The sequence below is a fragment of the Atractosteus spatula genome, chromosome 26 (assembly GCF_055471065.1).
Source record: "Atractosteus spatula isolate fAtrSpa1 chromosome 26, fAtrSpa1.hap1, whole genome shotgun sequence".
Lineage (NCBI taxonomy): Eukaryota > Metazoa > Chordata > Actinopteri > Semionotiformes > Lepisosteidae > Atractosteus > Atractosteus spatula.
In genome coordinates, this window is record NC_142731.1 from 10,179,804 (window position 1) to 10,205,162 (window position 25,359).

At 52.8% G+C, this 25,359-nt stretch overlaps 1 protein-coding gene across 2 annotated transcripts in view; it reads left to right on the forward strand.

Moving 5' to 3' along the window:
- LOC148814838 (insulin-like growth factor-binding protein 4) overlaps window positions 1-19,106 on the forward strand; it is a 30,005-nt gene extending 10,899 nt beyond the window's left edge. Inside the window, exons 2-4 of one of the 2 annotated variants that reach the window (XM_088906402.1) lie at window positions 11,682-11,848; window positions 12,581-12,706; window positions 13,355-19,106. In XM_088906402.1, the coding sequence (XP_088762528.1) occupies window positions 11,682-11,848; window positions 12,581-12,706; window positions 13,355-13,492 (431 nt within the window). In that variant the 3' untranslated portion in view covers window positions 13,493-19,106. The remainder of the gene's footprint in view (window positions 1-11,681; window positions 11,849-12,580; window positions 12,707-13,354) is intronic. The other variant, XM_088906403.1, reaches the window with a different exon arrangement.
- Window positions 19,107-25,359: the final 6,253 nt, after the last annotated feature.

The following is a 25,359-nucleotide window of genomic DNA, read 5'->3' on the forward strand; positions in this document are numbered from 1 at the left end:
GAGATTACTGAGTTAGTACTGAGTAATGAGTGTGTACCGAGTGAGTACGGGGGCCCTTAAGAGATTATTGAGTAAGTACCGAGTAACGAGTGTGTACCGTGTGAGTACGGGGGCCCTTAAGAGATTACTGAGTGAGTTCAGTGTAACGAGTGTGTACCGAGTGAGTATGGGGAGTTCTTTTGAGATTACTGAGTTAGTACTGAGTAATGAGTGTGTACCGAGTGAGTACGGGGGCCCTTAAGAGATTACTGAGTAAGTACAGAGTAACGAGTGTGTACCGTGTGAGTACGGGGGCCCTTAAGAGATTACTGAGTTAGTACAGAGTAACGAGTGTGTACCGAGTGAGTACGGGGAGTTCTTTTGAGATTACTGAGTTAGTACTGAGTAATGAGTGTGTACCGAATGAGTACGGGGGCCCTTAAGAGATTACTGAGTTAGTACCGAGTAACGAGTGTGTACCGAGTGAGTACTGGGAGCCCTTTAGAGATTACTGAGTGAGTTCAGTGTAACGAGTGTGTACCGAGTGAGTACTGGGAACTCTTTAGAGATCTTGCGGAATAATAAGTATACTAATAATAATAATTGCTTACACTTATATAGCGCTTTTTCCTGGACACTCCACTCAAAGCGCTTTACAGGTAATGGGGATCCCCACCACCACCACCAGTGTGCAGCCCCACCTGGATGATGTGACGGCAGCCATAGTGCGCCAGAACGCTCTCCACACACCAGCTCTCAGTGGGGAGGAGAGCAGAGTAATGAAGCCAGTTCAGAGATGGGGATTATTAGGAGGCCATGATTGGTAAGGGCCAACGGGAAATGTGGCCAGGACAACGGGGTAACACCCCTACTCTTTTCGAGAAACGCCCTGGGATTTTTAATGACCACAGAGAGTCAGGACCTCGGTTTTACATCACATCCGAAGGACGGCGCCTGTTTACAGTATAGTAATGGAATGGGAGTCTCGGAGTAAACAGGGAACTCAAGCAGGACCGGAATGTTGTGGGGGGGTCAGGCATGCAAACATCCCTTCTAAATGCTTACTGGGATGACCCACAGGAAACGCAATGTGATGGGCATTGTGGGAGTATGAAGTGAGTACTGTGGGAGTGTGGATAAATACTGCCCAGCCAGGGTTTTGAGGCAATATTTGGGCTTCTTTCAAGAAACATCTGGATACGATTCAGGGATTAATTAGCTACTACTGACCCAAAGGGCTCCTCTCATTTATGACCTGTGTTGTGTTCTGATTGATCAGGTCAGAGTCAGCCTGGTCCGGAGTTGAACCCGGTTTCTAAAGCATGAAGTAAAAAGAGGGGTGTACAGACATGAGGACTGCATGTTAAAAAAGTGTATTAAGGCCCAATGAAATCATAGTAAAAGCACTGAGAGATGTGGTAAAGCGTGGTACCAGATGCGTGGAATCATGGGGCAGCACAGCGAACGCAAGGCCAGAGTCTGACTGCAAAACATTGCAGGGGTGTGGGGTTCCAGGGGTCAGGGGTCGGGGGTCAGGGGTGAAAGTGCCAAGAGCAGGGTGGTCTCCTGAAGTCGGTGCCCGAGGAAGAACCTGTGTCGCATTACTCCCCTCGGAAGAGGCGACAGAAAAGACTCGGCGCTCTGTGTGCCTGGCCTCCCCTCCTCCACCCGCCTGCCTCTCTGGCTGCCCGATCCGATCCAGCTGTGGGAGCTGGCTGGCTCTCCGGCCTCCTTCTGAGGAGAACCTGCCTGCGGCCGCGCCAGGGCAGGGGGTGGGGGGCGTGGCCAGGCGCCAGGCCCAAGGAAAACCATTCTAATCCCAAGGCCTGGCCCAGCTCCACATTCCCATAGGCCCCGAACAGAGATTAAACTCCCTGCTCCACGACACGAGAGAAGGGAGGCAGGAAAGCAAGAAAGAAAAGGCAGCACTTGAGTTTTCGGGCATCAGATCAGTTCTGCTCCTCGGCTCACAGGCGTGTTTATTTAAAGACGTGGAGCTGGGGGTTGGCACAGAGAGGAACGTACAGCAATCCCCGTGAGAAACGCAGGCAAGACCGGTGGGCTGCACTCCCCCCTCACAGCCACTCGCTCTTCAGAAACAGGGAGCAAGATGGCAAGACCCCCCTGTGCTGCTCGGGGCTGCAGAGAGAGGCGATTTAAACAGCTGGAAGACAGAGAGGAGAGAGAGGAGGAATAATCACCCCAATTCCCCTCTCTTCCTGTCCTGCAGAGGGTGCCTTACTCGGGGTTTTCACCCATGGGCCACCATGTAGCAGCTTATGGGGTGTAAAGGTCAGTGCCGGTAACACAGCTCCCCTGTGATACACTGGGCTAAGATATGACCTGGTTTCCAACGCAGTTCAAATACTCTTCTGCTTAGACAATGATCAATTCAAACAATCGTGCAATAATAATCAGCTGCAGGCTGGCTGATGCTCTTATCTAAGGCAAAAAATCCACAATTCACATAACATAGTCTGTCAGAATTCAACAGTATGTTTATGCCTTAAGTATGCAATCATGCAGAAATCGACATGTGGACTACATACAGCAGCTCGGCCTTTTACCTTTTTTGACGGGTACATCTGAGAAATATCAGTTGTATACTGGCAAAGCTCCAGATTTCTTCCTGAAATGACCGATTTCTTCCAAATCTGTCTTTCCTGTGTCCCTCAGTAACGGCGAAGATCGTTGCCAGGTGTTTTTGAGTTGCAGTGCAGGTGAATTTCCCTTGAACATTGCTGTCAGTAATTTATAGCGCTTTTTAAATATAGCACTGATGCGCAATGCATTTAACACTAAATATAAAATGCCTGTAGTGCACAATCTTCAAGGGCAAATAAAAAGACTTGGTTGTGCCACGGTATTGTATGGGGACCACTTGCTGAGAAGCGTCAGTATAGCAGTGTGAGAGGAGAGTGTGTCGATACCTAACCAGCCCTCTCTCCTGACCGCTGTCCCTGGACGAGCTGGAGCTGTGGGCAGTTACTCTCCAGGCACTGCAAGGTCAGACCCAGTGGAGTGAGCAGGCTGAGCTCAGATCCTGGTTAATCTTTCTTGGGCTCTGGTGCTGCTGCAAAGTAGGGGGGGGGACACGAGCAGACTGTGAGGGGGGGTCGAAGGAGGGGGCTTATTCCACAGCATGCGGTCTCAGATGGCTGGAAACCATTGATGGGCCTGAGAAAGCCCAGCTCAGAGCTTGAAAGGGCAGAATGGTTCAGCATCCTCTGAACACATGATGACTCATCATTCCAGGGAGAAAGCCCTGGTGCGAGCTGGGCATTGTCATCCAGCCCTCCCTTAGAGCCCTTATGCTGCTAAGGGCCAGGAATGCTTTCACATCAAGCCAGACGCTCCTTCAGGAATTCATTCATCCTCTCTCTCTTGTTTAAGTCTTTCTTCCCGTCTTTTGTAAAGAGGGGGAGCGCAGCTCCTCGCCATCCGACCGGCTGCGGGCGCTGATTCAGCTCCCCGGTTCGCTGGGGGTCCGGTGGGGCCACCCGGGGCGCAGGGGGCTGGCAGGACAGAGACACGTGAGGGACCGGCTTCAGGAGAGCTGCCACCTCCGGCCCTGGAGGCCCACTGCCTCTCTGTCGCCACCTGCAGGGCCCTGACTCCACAACCTGGACGTCTTTCAGTTTCACTTGCTATCAAGCAATACCTCGGCAACATACACACATGCCTTATGGCTACAGCAGCGAGCTGAGCGTTCTTCCTCAAGAACTTCCAATTTCCTAATGCCCAGAGCATGACTGAAGAAGGTGGAGGATTCACAGGTTAACCCGATTCGAAACAAGGGAGCCCCAGCCGCTGCCTGTAAGAGCAGTGAAAGATACTGGGCAGAGGGTCCACATGGGAGACTCTCCACAAGGACGCAGGAGGTGTCTGCAGCAGATGGAACAGCTGCTCCTGCTTTATCCCCGGACAATGTCACTCTCCCTGAGACTGCACTGCCCATCAAAACTGAAACTGCATGAACAGTGGGACAGAAGGGAAGAGACAATGCTTCAGTCACAGGGCACCCGATTCGAATGCGTCTCAGAATACTGAAAGGGTTGATATTTTGTTCTTTCTTTAGATTTCCAAAAACTCTGGGTCTATTCTGGTATTGTATCACACGGTTTAGACCTCACCAGTTGTGCATGTTTAATCAGATCAGATCACTTTATTGGCCCTATACAATTTCTTGCATTAGGAATTCGTCTTTTTGCAGACCCCAGCTTGCTCTCCATGAGACACACAGACAGGGAGAGAAGCTGGAGGTCAGAGAGCAGGGTCAGCCATTTATACAGCACCCCTGGAGCAGCTGGGGTTAAGGGCCTTGCTCAGGGGCCCAACGGAGTAGGATTCCTCTGCCGGCCATGGGATTTGAACCAGCACCCTTCCAGATCCTAAGTCTCGACTCATGGCCATGGAGCCCCGAATTGAGGGCGTCTGGAGCAAGGTGTCCTGCCTGCTGCTGGAGCTCGTGTCCCTGCTTTCAGGAAACACTGGCTGAGATCCTCGGGTCCGTTAGCCACTAACTCCCCAGGGGGCTGGTGGCTCGAATGGCCTCCCGGCGCTTGTGTTCTCGAGATGACCTTGTGGCCGCACACAGGAGAGAGTGAGGGAGAGCAGCAGGCTCAAGCCCCTTGTCTTTCAAAGTGATGCAGACAACACAGCCTCATGCCGACTGGAGGAGAGCTTGCACGGCATTCCTCACAACTCCCGGGAGGCCACAGGGGGGCGCTGTGAAGCTAGCCCCCCCCCCCCCCCTCACCTCGCATAGGGAGGCCCCCGCATAGGGAATCCAATAACATGCCACTGGCTCGAACCCGTGATCGCAGAGCTCAGCCCGCGCATGGGAAGCCCTTGCACAAATCTGCCTGAATCATCAAGAACATCACTGTGGGTGATGTGGCTCCGCAAGTTTCCCAGCAGCTTGCACATGGAAGCACAGCGCTCGCCAAGGAGGAAATTAGAGAAAGGAAAATCCCAGGAAGTCAAGATGAGAGAAACGGAAAGGACTGAAGCACCGTGAAGAGACCCGACCTGTGAGCGCTGGTGCGTTTTAGTCACGGCGATTGTGGAGTTTATTTTCGGGTTGTTTTTCTGCCTCTGCGCATGACGAGGGGGCAGGGAAGTTGGCAGGAGGCTCCGGGGGTCTCTGTGGCAGTGCCCCGCCGCCAGGCCTGTGTTATTGTTGTATCTCCGCTGAAAGGGGAAACTCGTTCAGCCTGTTTCCTCTCCTCTCCTGCTCCATCTGTCAGGATGGCTCGCGGAGGGCCGAGGAGGGCGAGGGTCCCGTGGAACTGGAGCTCGGCCGCGTTCCCACGCAGTTCCTCTGGGAACGCGGCTCTCCTGCCCCCTCTCGCTCCGGGATGTGTGCCAGTCCTGCCGAGGGAGATTCCCAGAGAGTCTCTTGGTGCGCCCCGAAAAACACGCAGCAGGAGCAGGCTGAGGTCGCTCAAGATGAGCTCCCTCCTCCTGGGTTCAGCAGCTTATTGCAGAGCTGTGTTTCTGCATAAAGAGGGGGAGAGGGCTTCGGATTTTTACTTCCACCGCCCGAGCAGTCTGGAGAGAGAGACACGCCGGGCTGAGCTTGCCTGCTTGTGCGCACATGACCAGGGCAGGACTGCACCTCAACATGAGACCAACCTCGGGACAATGTGGGACATTGAGGAACGCAGATCAGATTTAGATACGTGAAGCCTCAATCACTTCAGCAAGGACACCACTGGTTCCAGTGGAGAGTAATCTGTGCCGTCAGCCCAGCAGCAGGAGTCCAGAAGGAGACTAAAGCTGAAAACTGACTCTCTGTGGTCATTAAAAATCCCAGGGCATTTCTCAAAAAGAGTAGGAGTGTTACCCTGACCCCCTGGCCAAATTTCCCCCTGGCCTTTACCCATCATGGCCTCCTAATAACCCCCATTCCTGAACTGGTTTCATCACTCTGCTCTCCTCCCCACTAATAGCTGGTGTGTGGGGAGCGGACTGACGGATCATCCAGGTGGGGCTGCACACTGGTGGTGGTGGAGGGGATCCCCATTACCTGTAAAGCGCTTTGAGCTGGGTGTCCAGAAAAGTGCTATATAAGTGTAAGCAATTATTACTATTATTATTACTATTATTATTATTATTATTATTCTTTTTATTTTTATTATTATCATCATGTGTGCACAGAGCCTTTCCCTGCTGCTGTCTGCATGGGGATCCCTGTCCATCTGACTGACCCCCCCAGTGCCAGGTTTGTTTCAGCTTTGCTGCTGGACCCTGGGCAGCCTGACGGTGCTTCCACTGGTCACTACGGCCCAGGCTCCCAGGCTGACCTCAAGCTGGTCTGCAGTGCCTCAGCGGGGCACGGACGTCCTTCCAGAGCTTCTGCAGCAGCTCCTTTTCCGAACACAGAGGGAGCCCAGAGAAAAAGCTCCGGAGCACAGGTGCATCAACCCGGATCCCTAAATATGTGTCTGAAGGAAACCAGGCTGGGCTCGCTGTCACATCCGCTGCTAATAGCAATCCTCCACAGGAACGGTCGCACCCCAATCAAACACCAGCTGGAGGCAAGCCCCTCAGACGTCGCTGATCTAACCCTTCTTCCAATCAGAGCCTCACTTGCTAACACATCCTCCACTTCCAAACCTCCTGAAGCTACTTCTCCGGTTCACTGAACGCGGCTCGGGATTGTTAGCTGCTTCGGAACTTCCTGCCTCGCTCGAATAAACCTTTGGGTCTTGCTTTTTGGAAATGCGAATCCCCGAATTCATCTTCGACCGTGACCCTCGTCTAGCAGTTTGGATTCGTCTGCCTTTCTTCTTTTGGGTAACCTTTGGTATCGAACCCGGAACTCGCCCTCGCCTATGTCTCTGTTTGACGTCTTGGGCTCGTCAGGAATCTCTCCTGATTCTGCTCCCCAACTCCGCACAGGGTTCCTCGCTCGAACAACAACGCGGCTCGCGACACTCCCTTGCACCTCGGGCTGTTGAGCGCAACACGAGAGAGGTTGGGTGAGCTGTCGGCGGCTCCGAAACGGTTCTGTGCTGGCACATACCTTCCCCTTGTATGTGCCAGACACCCTCCGACCCGGCATGTGTGTGCATTTTCCTTGGCCGTCAATCGCTTCGCACTTCCTGTTCGGGGGCGTTGTGATTTATTGCAAAGAATTCACAAGAAAAATACTCCAACGTTGTCGGGGAAGGTGGGGGTGGGGGGGGAGAAGAGTGTGGCTCACAAGGAAACCCAATGTCTTCAATATTCTGCGGCTCCCCTGCCAACATCTGGAAGACGAAATTCCAAAGATTAGCGTCGAAATTCCTGCGTCTGTTGGCCAGACCCTCGGGCTTGGAAACTGGCTTTCTTGCTCTCTTTCTTCTTGGTCCTAAAGAGATCAAGAGACTACGCCCCCCCCCCCCCCCGTGCCCCTTGTCCCCGATATAGGAACAGCCAAACCTCAGAGCAGCCGTTTCCCAAAGAGCAGACAGCGCGAGCCGAGCCGAACGGGGTTACCCCTGTTAGCAGAGGACAATTTGTCTTCCCGAGGACTTCATCAGGAGCCCTGCTCCGGCTTTCGGGGGTGTCAGGCACGCAACAAGCCAGCTCAAAAGTCACCAAGCGCAAAACAAACAGACTTCACAGGTTTGAAAGTATACAAACTGCTGGCTGTGGCCATATCACAAAGAGCAATCAGATGCCCAGCAGATATGAGCACGTCTGAGGCCCCTGCCTGACAGACCCTGGGTGTCAAGGATGCCTATCCCTACACAGGAAAGCAGTGCTCACTGCTGAGCACGCCGGGCCTGCAAACGGCACAGACAAGGGCTCTGCATCAACAGTAACAAACAACAGAGGGGGCACATACTGATCTGGAGAACATTCCAAATATTCTGCGTCCTGTGCACAGCAGAGCCCAAGCAGTGCTGAAAACGATGATGTTCTGATCTTTACCTGTTTACACGGCTGGCTGTAGTGAACTTCCTTGCTAACAGGCTCCATGTGTTGTGCCGCGGTCCGCCTGGAGGTTTACCACCCAGGAGCTGCTGCTCGTTAGGCCCGAGAATCTCAGGGGCTCGTGATCTCAGGAGAGACTGCCAGGGCTGTCTAAATGCTGCAGTGCCCCAGGAGCTTCTACAGAGGGGGCTGTTCTGTTCCTCAAATTCGGACACATTATTCTAAGGTTGTGGAATGTTTTACTGCTTCCTCGACCTTCCTGCTTGTCCCAGTAAAATTTATACCCATGGCACTCTTTTGCCCACATGCTCTCCCTCCAAAGAGCCCTGTCACATTGTAGCTGACTAGCTGCAAGGACAGGGCATCACCAGCACAGGAACACCGTAGAAATAACAGCAGCACATTGCTTGTCCTGCAGGGCCTGATGCTGACGAATGGGTGCAGCGGGACTCCTAGTTTAAAGAGTCATATACCTGTGAAACTCGAGTTGCACAAACATGTGACCTGCCCTCTAACTGCCAGACAAAATCAAGTTAACTTCAGTGTTAGTTGCAAGGAATCTTTCACGCAGCCCCAGTTATAACTGCTGTATCTTTACAGGTTGGGAAATGTGGTCTTCGGGATACGTGATTCGGGAGAGTAGGTCTCCATTGCTGTGGCAGGCCCTCTTTACACACCTGCCAGGAAGTAACAGTACAGGAAACCCAGCTGCAGAGACAGCTGAAATGCGAGAGACTGGGAACTGGGAGTTTACTCTTGGCAACACAGTGACACTGGGGTGTCTTCTAGAGTTTGTAAGCATTCCCTATGGGTGTTTCCTCCCACATCCCACTGATGCATCCTAGGTTAACTGGTGTTAATACACGCGTGTGTCAGTGTCCTGAGATGGACTGGTGTTGTCCTGTCTCACTCCCATCCTGCCTTGCACCCTGTCTTCAGGGATCTGCTCTGTGTTGCCATGACCCTCACCAGGAAAAGGCAGTTTTCCGATAACAGGAAAGCAGGATGGGAGGTCAATCTAGCAGGATTTCACCTGCCTCCCCAGTCTCCGTATTTGACATGATCAGCTTTTTCTCTGAATTTCTCCTTGTGCAGGGCTGGTCGGACCTGCGAATTCTCCAAGGCAAACAAACGCAGTTGCCACTGCACAGACATTTGATCTTCTGCAGGTCTCCCTGCGCTCTGCACCACACAGCTCCCTCTCAAACAGAATACAGTATCTCTACCTCAGCATTGCGAGACACAAGACCAGGTGGAGTCGGGCAGAGATCCAGTCTGAAGCAGGCAGACAATCCAAAGCAAAAGAAACAGTATCCTCACAAATGCAGCAGCTTTCTGTGAACTGAAGTGACCCGGTCTGCTCTCTGAGTGTTCACATTCCGCCAGAGCCTAATCTCCTTTCAATGCATATTTTCTGGAAAAAAAAATACACAACCTTCAGTAGCACCTGTGCAGCTTTCTTCTCCAAAGCGATCTCCCATGCAATAATCTCTCTATCCCTTCAAGACCAGATCTGACTCTCGACCCCAACAGTTCCAGGTTCTGATCCGGTTCAGAACCCCCGTGCAGTACACGTTCCCAAGTTAAGCTTGCCCATCAAAGCCCACTTGCATTGACTTGAATGCTGAGCCGAATCAGAAGACTCGATTGTTGCCCCTGTGTGCGGGGGCTACCAAGCTCAGCCTCCACTCCACTGGCCAGCTGAGCGCAGCGGGTCTGGGTTTCTGCTCTCCGGGTTCTGAAATTACCCCCACCCTGGCTCTGCTGCAGGACCCACGGTGTGTCTGAACACCTGGCGCGCTGGAGGGCTAAAACCCTGAGCAGAGCCCTGCCAGCAGGCTTTCAAAGAAGGAAGAAAAATGCCGTCTTAAGGCTTTTGTCAAAAAAGCTCTTGATTGACCCCAGCGCTGCACTCTGGTGATAAAGAGCTTAGTCAGCATGGAAGCCTTTCTCCAGGAAGGAAAAACTATCTGAATGCCTCTATGTGCCCTCTTATGTGAAACAAAAGAGCCTGAAAAAAATAGTAAAAGCGTTCCAGCGCTCTGTTTAAGCACGCACAGGGCTTGTGTTTACCGTGTGAAGTAATCTGGTTAGAAGAGCTCTCTCTCTTCTTCGGAAAAACCCCGGCACTCTTCAGGAGATTAAATTCCACGCTCGGAGCCAGTGAGTGCGGGCACGAGGAGCGAGAGGGGAGCTCTGCCCATCACACGGCCTGAGCTCTGGGGGTCACGGGGCTGGGAGGTGCTTGTTCGGAAGAGCTAGACCACAGCTCTGTTGCGAAAATTCACGTTTGGTATTGTTGTGGGAGGGGGGAGAACCTCTGGCCATAAGGCACGCATGAGGAAAACTCCATGGCTTATTCCATGTCTCTATTATGACCAGGATGAGAGACCTATAGGGAAAACCAAGCTGTTGCTGTAGTTGGTGTTGGTGGACCAGTAGGTGGCGCTGTTCCCTCTTTCCATAACAATGTCCCATTGTGGTGACTGCAGTGCAACAAGAGGGGCAGTTAAAGAATCCCTGGGACTATCGATACCAGTGTCCTGGCAAAGATTTACTTCTCTACCTGATCTGCTGGTGCAGAACGGCCGCTGTGTGTCTCCCAGGTGGGGCCGCTGGTGCAGAATGGCCACGGTGTGTCTCCCAGGTGGGGCTGCTGTGCAGAACAGCCGCTGTGTGTCTCCCAGGTGGGGCCGCTGGTGCAGAACGGCCGCTGTGTGTCTCCCAGGTGGGGCCGCTGTGCAGAACGGCCGCTGTGTGTCTCCCAGGTGGGGCCGCTGTGCAGAACGGCCGCTGTGTGTCTCCCAGGTGGGGCCGCTGTGCAGAACGGCCGCTGTGTGTCTCCCAGGTGGGGCCGCTGGTGCAGAACGGCCGCTGTGTGTCTCCCAGGTGGGGCCGCTGTGCAGAACGGCCGCTGTGTGTCTCCCAGGTGGGGCCGCTGGTGCAGAACGGCCGCTGTGTGTCTCCCAGGTGGGGCCGCTGGTGCAGAACGGCCGCTGTGTGTCTCCCAGGTGGGGCCGCTGGTGCAGAACGGCCGCTGTGTGTCTCCCAGGTGGGGCCGCTGGTGCAGAACGGCCGCTGTGTGTCTCCCAGGTGGGGCCGCTGGTGCAGAACGGCCGCTGTGTGTCTCCCAGGTGGGGCCGCTGGTGCAGAACGGCCGCTGTGTGTCTCCCAGGTGGGGCCGCTGGTGCAGAAAGGCCGCTGTGTGTCTCCCAGGTGGGGCCGCTGGTGCAGAACGGCCGCTGTGTGTCTACCAGGTGGGGCCGCTGGTGCAGAACGGCCGCTTGTGTGTCTCCCAGGTGGGGCTGCTGTGCAGAACGGCCGCTGTGTGTCTCCCAGGTGGGGCTGCTGGTGCAGAACGGCCGCTTGTGTGTCTCCCAGGTGGGGCCGCTGGTGCAGAACGGCCGCTGTGTGTCTCCCAGGTGGGGCCGCTGGTGCAGAACGGCCGCTGTGTGTCTCCCAGGTGGGGCTGCTGTGCAGAACGGCCGCTGTGTGTCTCCCAGATGGGGCTGCTGGTGCAGAACGGCCGCTGTGTGTCTCCCAGATGGGGCTGCTGGTGCAGAACGGCCGCTGTGTGTCTCCCAGGTGAGAGATGCACTGCAGCAGTACAAAGGGGTGAATTTCCCCTCTTGCAGAGAAAGGGCCAGCAGGGCTCATTCTCCATGAACAGTGCTACAGAAGTGCAGGGAATGATTAGTCCTCCCAGGTCCAGGGCTATGGGGTTCTCTGTGCCTCCTGCTGCCTGACAGGACTGTTCTGATGTTTTGTCTCTGGAGCAGCGGAAAAGGAAGAGCAGCTGAACTTAGATCATCCCAACAACAGCCACATCCCCTGCAGCCCCCAGGACAAGAAGTGCATCCAGAAGCAGATCGCCAGGCAGCAGCGGGAGAAGGGCAGCAACCAGAAGACCAAAAACAACCGCGAGGACCCCAAGCCTGCCCTGGTACGGGTCACGGGTTCGAGCACAGGCCCCATTGCCGGCTGATCGAGACTGGGGGTTCCCCTGGCCCACAAAAGCGGTTGAGTCCTGCTGAGGTTAGGGTGGGACCAGATACCCGGCCTTCTCCTGTCTCGTCTTTCTCAGTAGAAAGAGCGCCTCCCTGTGGCCTCCCAGCTGCCTGCAGGCTTGCGGTTACGTCAGCGAAGGACGTGCCCCTCCTCCAGGGGGCACTGAACCTTTTGCATGCAGCTGCAGAGCTGGCAGAGCATCAGAACCGGAACTGGCGGGCCGGTGGGCCAGTCGGAGGAGCCGGCCCCACCTCCTGCTCCCTGGGTGGGCACAGCAACAGAGAGGCCCAGCTGGCGAGAACCAAGCAGCACACAGAAAATGACCAAAACAACAAAACAAATGAATTCACTAGTAAAAGCTCAGCCACCTCTTGCAGGGATAATGATCATTCAACCTAAGTGAGAAGATGGGTTATAAAGCACCATATTAACTTGGATTAATAAATTAGAGCATAACCTTCAGAGATGTAGGTACTGCACGTAACTACGTGCCAGGAGAGAGGAAAGAAACAATCACTGCTGAAGGAGAATGAGCCGATTATGTAACAAAACCTGCAGGAGGTTGCTGACCGAAGAACCTGGCGGAAATGGTGGTGCTGTTGCTGTTGTGTCGGTATCTCGTAGGCGGTGTGAGCACAAACTCTAAACTTGCGATTGTGCCCTGCAGGCGCCGTGCCGTGCTGACCTGCAGAGGGCGCTGGAGAGGCTGGCGTCTCACACCCGGACTCACGAGGACCTGTACACCATCCCCATCCCCAACTGTGACAAGAACGGAGACTTCAACCCCAAACAGGTCTGCGCTCCTCTGTCGGGGGACCCCACTACGTCACTGTCCTGGACAGTGATCCTCATCTTACACCTGTAGATTCCAGAACTGGGGTGCTGTCTGTGTGGAGTTTGTATGTTCTCCTCGTGTTTGAGTGGGTTTCCTGCAGGCGCTCTGGTTTGCTCCCCCAGTCAAAAGACACACTGGTAGGGTAACTGGCTTCTGGGAAACCTGGCTCTGGTGTGAGTGGGTCTGTGTGTGCCCTGTGATGGACTGGCCTCCTGTCCAGGGTGCACCCTGTCTTATACCCGTTGCTTGCTGGGATAGGCTCCAGCTGCCCTTAAGAAAAAGGGTTTAAAGACACATTCACAGTCTGGGACATGTTCAAATACAATGGGTTTTTGGGTGTATTCCCAAGCCTAGGAGTTAATCTGTGAGGTTGGGTCTGTATTGCTCCAGTGCACTGACTGGACCCTGACCCAGCTGTACTCAGGGGGTTTGGGAGAATGAGGGTTTCTGCGCCCCACTTTCACCTGGGGCTGCATCCAGCCTGTATTGCACCCCCCCCCCCTGTGTGAGTTGGGCCCCCCTCATCTCACAGGATTAAGAGGAGGCAGGCCAGGGACTGGGGAGCCCAGAGCTGACTGTCTCCGCGTGGGCCTGTCTGCTCCACAGTGCCACCCCGCGCGCGATGGCCAGAGAGGGAAGTGCTGGTGTGTGGACCAGAAGACCGGCATCCGCCTGACCAACCCGCAGGACATGCGAGTGGACCAGAGCTGCCACCAGCTGGCCGCCGACCCGCAGAGGAAGTGAGCCGGGCCCGGCCGGGGCCTGGGGCCCGCGGGCCAGACTCCCCTGGCGCTGATCTGTACAGTAAAGGAAGGACTAGACCACACAACCTCACCGGACCAGCGCGGAGGAGCCGGTGGGGGGGGGGGGGGAGATCCGTTACTTTCACTTCGCGTTTCCGCGCGCGCGGGGCGTGGGCGCGCCGTTTTCCGTGGAGACAAAGCCAGCCGTTCCCTCTTCCAGTACGATTCGTTAGTTTGCGGAAAGAAACCCAAGAGAGACCGACAATCAAAGCCGTTCACATGATGCTCTCACAGGTGGCAGGAAAGCAAGGCCAGACAGCCTCACGCCACAGTAAGACCGTGAAACTGGGGCTTCGACGGCAGCCCTAAATACCCAACCAGGGACCGTGCGCATTTTCTGAACTATCCGGGGATTAGGCGAGCTCTCTGGTTTCACATTCTTACTGTAACATGAAAGTAAGCGCTAGTCCAGACCATTAGGAGAGGAGCTTGAAGATGAAGTGAAGTTTTTTCACTTCGTTGCTAAAACTATAGGGGCGACAGGCGAGGAGCCCCCCTCAGCGACCTGGAGACTTGAGTTTATTTGCACATCCTGTCCAATGTTTAAGCTATTTTTTATTTTTTATTATTATTCTTTTTTTTTCCTTAAAAAAAGGGTTTGTTCGTTTTTTTTTTAATCTAGCCTCACACATAGCAAAATGCACAGCCTGCCGGCTCTTCAGCTGCAGCCCGTAGTGCCAATAACATCAGGGGAACCAGGAGCTAAACTGGCAGGAATTGAGCTCCAGCTTTCCAGCCCCGCTGGAAGAGAAAAGGGATCGCTTTGAAGAACTGCAGTCTAACTTCACAGGGCAGGTACACGTTCTCTCTCACTCTCCGCTCTCATTTCTGCCCCGCGTTTCTGCAGCCCCGCCTGCGCCCGGGTCCGAGCGCCGGGCGCCTGGAGACGCGGGGGCAGTTTGCGCTCTTGCCGGCGGCCTGTAGGAAGGAAAGGAGCTGCGTGAGCGGTATCAGCGCTCTCTCGGTGCACAAAGAGCGGGGTGGGGGAATCGTTTAGGGCTTTCAAAAACGAAACAAGACATCGGCCACAGCTCTTCATAGCCGTCGGCGGTCTCCAAAAAAAAAAAAACTTTCCGCTTATCCCGACCCTGGCAACTGACTCTCCGAGACAGAAACCTTCGAATATCCAAGAGGATTGAATGGACGTGCTCTGGATTTGACTTCCAGGGGAGAGCTTGTGAAGATGAATTTAAAACAAAAAAATCTCGTTTTTCTTTTCCTTTTCACTGGCGCGTCTCCCCATTCGCGCGAGCCCGTCCCCGGATCCGACTCCGCTCTCGAGACCCAACACACACAGCGCGCGCGGCCCGCGAAGAGACGCTGGACTCCCCGCTCGGGGAGCGCGCGCGCGCTCGCGCGGCTCGGCCCTGGCCGGAAACTGCTCGCGCCGGTTCCAGCACCAGGGGCGTGAGCTGGAAAATCCCGATAGCCGCGCGCAGTCCCGCCGGGCCGCCGTGTTTCCTGGACACACATTCATAAACGGCTCACTTTCCCACAGGGAGTACAAAAGAACAAGGCCGGGACTCTGCAAAACCAACCACTAATAAGACTTTGTAAAGGAAAGCTCGATCTGAAACTACTTTCCCACTCGTGTCCGCACTTTCCCTCTGAGAGCCTTCGCTCGGGACGCAGCGAGGAGAGTATTTCCTGTTTAGTCTCGGTGCTGTTATCTGAATAAAAAACTTGGGAAAAGTAGGTCGAGGTGGTTCGAGTCAAGAAGGCGAACGCATGACGAAGCCCAGACGAGCCGCTGTGACAGTAATGCCAGATTAGTGTGTCTTGTTTCACTTCATTTACACGCGTAGCTTCAATCTGTAACGACCGCGGGTCTGGGACTCAGGAAATGGGGTTGAACAACACAGTTATTAACTCGAACCGGGGAAAGGTACACACACAAGGACAGTAGTTACAGCGCCGCACCCTCACTAACACACACACACGAAGGGAAGGGACCGTCTCCCCCCCTCCGCCCCACTATATACAGCCCCGCAGTCCCGCCCCCGGGCGCTGTTCTCAGCGCGCCTTGCGTGCGCATGGCTGAAGCGCCCCGCGTGGCGCGACATACCTGAACGGCGTGAGGGGCACGGCGCACGTGCTCAGCGCGAGCCTCTTCCTCTCGGCCCGGCCGGTGGAGCCATGGAGGTCGGGATCTTCAGGAGGCCGTCGAGTGTCAGTGCTGAGACAGCGTTGGAGCATCTGACCCTCCAGGACATTACAGCAGAACAATCAAAGCCTTTTAAAACTAGTCAAACGCGAGTAAATGGCATGATAACACTTACATCAGCAGCACAGCGTTACACAGCGTGCAGCTAACCTAACGTGCGGCACGACACGTCAGTCGTTAACCCGTGTTTTACCATCCCGAGTCCTGTCTCCCCGAAGGGCCGTGTCGGACCCCGGACAGCACCGGGGTCACAGCTCGTCCCCCGGACCCACGGTGCGCGGCGCGAGTCCCCCCCGCCGCGCTCTTCCGGTCGGCGCCTGTCTGCACTTTGAATCTTTTCCTCAAACCCACGGAGGAGCTCCACGTATCCCCCGGAAGCCCACCCCATGGTGCTGCCTCTTCCACGAGCAGAACACACTCCAGGAGCGTCTCCTTGCGAAAGAACCGCTTGCCAACAATCCGCGTGGGGCAGGGCTGTGTTCCTGACGCTGTCACGTCGGGCGCGTTCCTCGCTGGGGGAAAACACAACAGCTCATGAGATGAGAAACAAGAACCTTGTGGGAGGCAGAGAGTTGTAAAACGTGGCGCCGAGGGTCACTGGCAGTTCAAAGCAGAAGTGCCCCCTGAGCTGGAGGGGTACAAGCGCAGCCCCAGAGCCAGGGTCCCGGGGAGGGAGGGAGATCGGGGTCAGGGGGTCACACTATTGCCCTAATCCACACCGGGAGGGGAGCAGGCTCAGTGCACTACCGAGACGCTGGAATTCAAGACACTGCTGTGTTGCAGGAACCGACTAATGACGTACAGACACAAAAACCTTTACTGTTTATGAAACTGCATAACACATCTTGAAAATGTACCAAGATTGCATCGGAAAAGCCAGTTAAATCACATTTAGAAAGCTAGCTAGACCTCTCCTATCTAGAAAGCGATCTAGATTCCACCTGGAAAGTTATCTGGATTACGTCTGGAAAGCTATCTAGATTGCATTTAATCTGCAAATGTTATTCACGTACAGTACTAAGCTAAAAAGCAAGATCAGAATACAACCTAGCAAGAGAGATATTGCGGAAGAGACAGCCGTCTTTCAGACAGAAGCCAGATTTCAAACACTATCACAACAGTAACGCTGTTGTCAATGTTTTCGTAGAAGAAGTTAGAGCTTTACCATTTTGTATAAACAAACTTGAATCTTTGTCTAAGTGTAAATCTTAATTCCGTATTTAATTTCTATTTTTTTTTATTTAAAGGTATTGCTGTTTAATGTAGGGTAAATCAGTATTTGATTAAAAAAAATAATTTGCTGAAAGACTATATTGGGAAATTATGAAATATCGTGCCTATGTAATTGGACAAAACTGTAATTGTTAGCTTTTCCGTGCCATGAGGAATGAGTGGTGTTAGGCATGTTTTTACATGGTGATTTGCTTTAGTGGGTGTGGCTGTCAGTGTTACTGGAGAGTGCGCTGGGGCTGGCTGGTGAGAGCTCCTGCAGTGCTCTTCTACGGGGTCAGAGAGGAACATTTCACACTTCATCACAGATTAAAATGCTGTCATTTTGGTTTGGCTCAGCACAAATAACCAATTGCACGGTGTGTATTTATATCTGTCTGTTAGCAGATTTAGAAAAATAAGCCCTAGAAGCCAGATTTCTTGCAACGCAAGGCCACTGTAATACTGTAGAAGGAAATTCTCCCCAAATCACCACAAGAGTCATTTTGCAAAGCCAAAGAGTGGCCCACAAATTCTCTCCTGGCGTGGAACGAAGCAATTTGATTTTGTGTTCCTTCCGTTGTTTAATCGCAAACTCCCCTGCGGGGGGAGAGGGAGCCCCACGCTGCATGTGGAATCGGACACGCGGACCGCGGTTCAGAATCTGAGGCACGAGCGATCCGAGTGTGTTACTCCTCCCAGGAGACGCTCTCCTCTCAGAGGCGCGCAGAGAGCCTTCGGCAGGTGCCAGAGCTCAGCTGAGAGAGTCTGGCAGCGCCGCTCTGAGCGAGACAGCCAGACCAAAACACGTCTCTGACACTGAGCCTCACTTCTTAGTAAAGTGCTTCAATATCGGATCTGTGCCAAAATGAGAAAAAGCTCGACTCGGTGACATACATGTACAGTACGTATATATAAAAAAGTGTTTTGCCTTCTGACATGTTGATGCACATTTGTTCAGTGGGGCTTTACTAACCGAGCTGATCTCTGTCTGCTGCGTGGGTGTAGCCAGCGTGCTTTGTGCCCAAAACCTGATACCAAACAGACTGGACTGTATGTAAACCCATCAACGTGTGAACCTCCACAAGAGATTAAAGACCTCCCAGCCACCTGCTTACAAACTGTCAAACACCAAGCAGAAGACACAGGCCAAAGCCAGACTGCCGCTCACGAAATTGACTTCTGCACCCCGGCGTGTTTGTGTTTCACTCCTTACTGCTGTCCAGAACATTCAGTTGTGGCAACACACGTACAAGAGGCCTTGAACAGATTCCACTGTGGCAGCGCTAAGCTCTGAAAGGAAATGCATACGTGCTGCCACAATTTTCATGACCAGGGGATTGTGGGATAGGATGCCCTTCATTAGAGGATTAATGAGGTGCTGTATTCCAGAAAGGGCACAGGGCGCCTGTCTTTTTCCCAAGAAACACCTCCAGCCAGCTTGTAGACCCAGCGCCGATGTTTGTTTGACAATTCCTTTTAGTATCAGCGTAATCTTTTTTTTCCGAAAATAACAGGCTGAAAGAGAATCTTTTGTTTACTTCCTGAAAGGCCAAATAAACAGGGGGAACCGTACTGTAAAAATGTGGGCAGGAAGGTAACTGCGCCAGAGGCGGGCTGGATGAGACAGTCTCAGGAGAGTGGTGCTTGGGTCGAGTCCTCTCTCGGCTCGTCTTGCGGACGGCGTGACCGCTGGTCCCCCAGGTGCGCGGGGAGGCTGTGGGGGACAGAGGGCCGTCTGGGGTGGGGGAGTCCCGGCTGCACCGGCAGTGACAGAACACCAGGCCCGCTGTAGCCCCGTCCCTCTGCTCCACTGTCAGGGCAGACAGCTGCTTCTCTCGTTTTCTGTTTCACTTGAGGCTGAAGCAGAGGCCCCAGACCGGCCTGTCTGACCCTCTCAGCTCCGCAGGAGGACTCTCCCTGGACGGCAGACCCAGCCGTGGTTCGGCACCAGCGCCCGGGCCCGGGTCTGGAGCGGTCCTAGGGCTGCACGAGGCCAAGTCCTGCCGGTGTGTGTGTGTGAAGGCAGGACGAGCCCTGGTGGGGGGGGGTCTGGCTCTTCCCCAGCTGGATGACATTGTGTATGTGCTATAAACCACCAATTGTTTTCACTTCTAAAGGATGTATTCAAGACAATTGCATAAATGTATTACATTTTATTAAAGGTATAATAGTACACCACCTCCCGCCTTGTGCACTGGTCTCTCTGGGTGCAGGCTTTGACTGGTCCAGGGTCTCTCAGGTAAACCGGCGCCTCGCTTGCTGGGGCCGAGCTCTCGAATTGTCCCACCACTCTCCACGAGCAGGACGGCCGCCACATTTCCCATCTGCCCACCGCTAAGCTGTTCCTCCCACAGTTCCCTGCTCTATTCTGTATGTTGGCTTTCCAGCAGCTCCAGCCGAAATGAGCACTCCCAGTTCCCGGGTCCTGAATATTACGGCTCAAGTGTTGTGAAAACACTGCATCGCACCTTCAGAAGTTTCCAAACAATTTCATCTTTAGTTGAAGGGTGGGGGAGGGGGTGTCATTACTCTTTTGAATCAGTACACGAACCATGACACACTGTAAATGGAGAATTATTTCCTCAAGAACTTGAGAAGTGAAACGCCTCGTGCGCTGACTGCAGCAGGGGTTACGTGCAGAGTGCTGTCCCGCGTTGCTCAATCTGTGATGCTCTCGGCTCTGCTGTCAGATCCGGCTCAATCAGTGACACTTTCAACCCGTTCCTCTCCATCGGCCAGCGCGTGACAGCTGCCTGGGGCCCACCTGGCTGCTGATTAACACTGAGCGGAAGCAGAGCTCGTCAGCCAACATTGGTGCTGATTTAGCATTTTCCAGAAGAGATGCCGAAAATAACCTTGGTTAGAGCTGTGCCAGCTCAGGACGTGGGGGTGGGTGGAGAGCAGGGAGAGTGGTCCTGCTCCACACAGTCCCTACGGACAGAGCTGGATTCAGTTCAGTTGGCATCTGTCCTGCGCAGGAAGACCTCTTTAACGGTAATAATTAATGAGTCATCACAGCAGGTTGGGCAAGGGACCCAGAGCAATACTCCTGTCTCCTGGCGCAGTGTTCTGGCAGTTTGCGCAATCTGGGCACCCCCAGGGGTCACCCTGCTCGGTATCGTCGGGGTTCATCACTGCAGCTGCTTTAATTGGAGTCAGCAATTAATGCCCACCTTGGTGAGGGCAGAGGAAGGGTCTCGATGCAGAGACAAACTTTATGCAGATGGATGCGTTGCTGCTGCTCCCCTGAGCGGCTTCCTCAACTGCGCTGGTCAGCTCGATGTGCAGAGTGGGGGGCAGGTGAACCCCAATCCAGCTGCCAGGCACAGCTGGGCACGAGGTGGTGGGGGGGGCCTCACTGTACAAACCAGGCTGGAGAAGGGTTGCTCTTACGACAGTAAGGCCAGAGTGGGGAGCCTCCTGGCACAGAGACGGCTCCTCACCTGATTCCAAGAGAATATTCCTGCTCCTTCTCGGTGACCTTTGACCTGAAAAGTTACCCGTTCCCCACTGTGTGAGCTGAGAATTTGAATCAAGGGATGTTGTGTTGAGAATTTATAAGGCCCCATTTCGAATACTGTGTATAATTTCGCTCACGAGGATATAGAAATTGCTGCTCTGGAATCCGTCAAGGGACGATCAGCCTGATATGGACATGGGATGTGTGGTCCCCTCATATTTGCCTTTTGTGACTTCGCTCTGTGCCACCCTGGGGCCGCTACCGACCAACAGACTGACCTCTAGCCCCCCAGGGTACTCCCACATCCACATAAGTGTCCCCCAGATTTTCAGGCCCCATGGGAGAGTGGCCCCTGTGAAGAGGAAGGGGACAGAGGGCCGCTGTGTGCTGCTCCTGCAGGTCAGGTCTGCTCTAATTTAACCTCCAGTCAATTCCAGCTGCCCCTGCCATGGGGGGTCAAGGCTGTTGCAACACTGCAGGGATCACCTCTGTGGGCGGAGTGGTGGTTCTGGGGCTCAGGATCTGCGCCTGTGGCTGGAAGGTTGCCGGTTCGTATCCCATGGCCGGCAGAGGAATCCTACTCCGTTGGGCCCCTGAGCAAGGCCCTTAACTGCTCCAGGGGTGCCGTATAAATGACTGACCCTGCGCTCTGACCACAAGCTTCTCTCCCTGTCTGTGTGTCTCATGGAGAGCAGGCTGGGGTCTGCAAAAAGACAAATTCCTAATGCAAGAAATTGTATAGGGCCAATAAAGTGATCTGATCTGAAGTGTTTCTCTCAGGTGTGCTGCACTGGTCACAGATCTTTCCATGTACAACTTGAGAGAAGAAAAGCAATAAGCCCAAGTTAAAAAAAAAGCAGACCTGGCTCACAGGAAGTGAAGACAGTCATCCAGGCTGAAGGCTGCACAACCTCACATGGATTTACAAACCTGTCTTCCCCGGTCTTCCCAAAATCCTGGCCAGCTGATCCCGGGAATCCCCACGTCGCCGTGCCGCTGCCACTCGAATCCAGCACCAGCTCCGGGTTTTGCCCAGGACGCTCTCCGGTCTCCCAGCAGCCCAGAGTTCACACGGTCCGCTCGCAGGAGGGCCGTCGGCGGTGTTTTCATGGCCAGAACACGGAGGGCCTCTCCGAGCTCCTCCGCGTCCGCGCTGACACACATTAATTGAAGGAACATGCGGGGAAAAATTGGCCCAATTTTAAGAAAACGTGTCAATTTTAATAATAGCATTTGGTTTCCATTTTCCAAGCCATTAAATGTTAGACAGCGCAAGTAAAGCCTCCAAAGTATGTTTTCATAAAGTCTGCTGCCCTTTAGCTGTGAAACCATTAAAACTATTCAAACGAAGAATGTGCACAAGTATGTGAGGCATCCCGGCTCTAACAACAGCGCCAGGGCTGCAGGGGCCCGGGCTTTTCTTACAAGCCTGTTTGTGAGAGTGGAGGGACTGCATTCTACCACTGCGTTTTCTGACCTGCTGGTCTGTGGATTGGGCTGTGCCGTCATCTGAGAGGGAGATGCTGAAGCGCTCCCCCGTTTTCATCCCGGGAAAGAAGAGCCGGGTTCTGCTCCCTGGAGCTCCGAGAGACACTGTGCACGCCAGAAAGTTATGCTGTCGTTCAAAGTGAAGCTGTCGGAGGTTGGCGTAGTCTGTTTATTTTCCAGCAGAAGCTGTTTCTGTACGGTAAAGTCACTGCAGTCCAGGCCGGTCTTCCCAGATGCACAGTTTGAACAGCCCCAGAGCCAGCAGTCGGGACAGAAGCAGCTCTTCCCGGTCGAGTGAGCTACCTTCCAGATCTGTTTTTTTTAATACAGTAAGTGAAATGCCCACACAATTTCCGAGATATTTTTTTTAATGGTGAATAATATTTTCATTTCCACATCTGTATAAAAGTGTTCTCCTGTTAGATTGGCCCCATTAAACTCCGATAGTTGATTCCAGAAAAAGTGGAGCAGATATTTGCTCTGGAGAACACAGATCGGAAAGCAAAACCCGATCTGTTGCTTCCTCCTGTGTCTAAGAAGCACCCCCCCGTCTCTACAGCCTTCTGCCTTTGATTTAAAACCTCTTCATTCTGATTCAGGAGGAGAATCACATGAACGACTCCAGGAGCCGCACACCAGAGCTCCTGAAACTGGGCTGGCACAGCTCTCTCCTCACCTGTCAGAACTACAGAAAGATCTTTTCCCAGTTGTGCAAAAGGGAAATGAAGGATGTTATTCATAGACCTTTAACTGGGAAATTTCAGCTCTCACTGAGGACTGGAGCTGTACCCACAGATTGTAGAACCAAGCATGCAACAGTTAATCAGAAGATCTGAACGAGGCAGTCAGTCTTCCTTACTTACCACTAACGTTGTGGAAACATCTGAGTAGAGGAACATTTGCGAAGTACTGGCATTTAAAGAGACAGCCCACATGGACTGAGAAATGGAAGGAAGTTTAACTAACTTACCAGGATTCTTTGAACAAGCAACAAGGACAGTTGATATCAATTAGAGCGTATGACATCATATACTTAGAATTCAGGAATGTTTTTGATAAAGTCCCTCATAAAAGATTAATTTCCCAAATTAAAAGCTGTAGAAATCCAAGGTTATGGATGCACATGGTTTGAAAACTGGTTAGAGAACAGAAAGCTGCATTTTGTCTCAAGGGGGCAGAATCTCTAATAGGCAGATATGTAAGCAGTGGTGTGTCTGATTGATCAGATATAAGCAGTGGTGTGTCTGATTGATCAGATATAAGCAGTGGTGTGTCTGATTGGTCAGATATAAGCAGTGGTGTGTCTGATTGATCAGATATAAGCAGTGGTGTGTCTGATTGGTCAGATATAAGCAGTGGTGTGTCTAATTGGTCAGATATAAGCAGTGGTGTGTCTGATTGGTCAGATATAAGCAGTGGTGTGTCTAATTGGTCAGATATAAGCAGTGGTGTGTCTAATTGGTCAGATATAAGCAGTGGTGTGTCTGATTGATCAAATATAAGCAGTGGTGTGTCTGATTGGTCAGATATAAGCAGTGGTGTGTCTGATTGATCAGATATAAGCAGTGGTGTGTCTGATTGGTCAGATATAAGCAGTGGTGTGTCTGATCAGATGTAAGCAGAGATGTGTCTGATTGATCAGATGTAAGCAGTGGTGTGCCTGATTGATCAGATCTAAGCAGAGGTGTGCCACAGGGATTCATTTAGGGCTGTTCATCCTGATGCATACCAACTTTTTAAATTCTGATAAAGTAAGCAAATTAGTTAAATCTGCATATGATAAAAAGGGTTTTGTAATGGAGCAAACAAATTATTGTGTATCCAGAAGAAAGTCCTGGGAAGTGATGTTCAAGCTTTTCTATTCACTAATAAAACCTAATTTAGAATATTGTGTTCAGTTTTGATCACCTTACCACAAAGGATATCTTAGGAACACTAGGGTGGAGTGGTGGCACTGTGGCTCAGGATCTACGTGTGGGGCTGGAAGGTTGCTGGTTCAAATCCCACAGATAGCAGAGAAATCCTACTCCGTTGGACCCCTAAGCAAGGCCCTTAACCCCAACTGCTCCAGGGGCGCCGTATAAATGACTGACCCTGCGCTCTGACCCCAAGCTTCTCTCCCTGTCTGTGTGCCTGTGTCTCATGGAGAGCAAGCTGGGATTTGCAAAAAGACAAATTCCTAATGCAAGAAATTGTATATGGCCAATAAAGTTGTCTTCGAAAAGCCAAACAAGCTCAGAAATTGCCACAGAATTCTAGCTTAGAACCATTTATATAAAACAGAATCAGCAATCAGGTGCAATTTCTGCAAAAACTTGTCATTTCAGTTTACAACGATCCTATTGGGATTTTGTTATAATACACCCCACCCCAAGCACACCCCTCTTGGCGCCCTAGGAAGTGTTTTTCACTCTGCTGCTCAGTGCACACACCCCTGTCTGACCAGAGGCCCCCGGGCCTTCGCCACACCCCAGGGTGGAAATCAGAGACAGAGCAAGTCGGGGTGCCACTGAGAGAACGAGATCAGTTGGAACCGTGCACGAAAGCGATTATTTTCCAAGCGCTGAGGCCAGCTGCTGCCAGAGGGGAACGCGTTTCCAGCACAGCGAGCACACAGAGTGAGGTTAGCAGTGTGGTAATGATAGATGCTCGCTTGGCCTAACTCTGCTTTCTTTAGAAATCCTCGGTTCGGCCAAGGTTCAAAAAATCAAAACACTTTCTAAGCACGAATTCTAAGCGAGTGGAACAGACTGCTCTATCCCCACCCCTCCTGGATGCCCTGGTTTTTGGTGACTTTTATCGCGGACAGCTCCACGCCATCGGCTTCCCTGTGGACAAGTAGGATGTTCAGGAAAAGTGGCTCTGCTGTTGTGTTTCGAGAAAGAGAACATCCCGCAGGCAGCAGGTTCTGCAACAGGGGCACCAGTCTGAATGCTGAATAAAAGGGGCTATAGAGGTGTGAGCCAGGTCAGAGGGGGGGTCTGCAGTGTCCACTTCCAGCGAAAGGCTGCCTTTCCTGTCCAGCCCAGTTCCTGTCACCTCCACTGCGATCAGCTTGCTTCTCCTCTTCTTAACGAGCGCTCGCGTGCGTCAAAGGCGAATTTCCAAGAAAAACAGCATCTCGAGTTGAAACTGAATCTTAAGTCATCGACCCCCCTCCCTCCCGCACAGAAAAGGGTTTCTTTACAGAAATAAACTCGGGGACACGCCTGTCAGAGCACGGAGGCTCAGGGCAGTGCGGTGTTTTGCACAGTTAGCAGAGGAGGCTGTGCTGGGGTGTCTCAGTGTCCCTGCAGACCAGAGCTGGGATTAATCAGGAATCATTTGGCAGGGTTGGAGCTGCTAAAAATGGCCTGTGGTGCCTGCAGGGCACAGAAAAGCAATCTGACAGCACCTCATAACCATGGCTTAGTTTAAACAACGGCTGCAGTGGCAGCTGTCCAAACTCTTTTTTTTTTTAAATAAAAAAATATTCCATGTAATC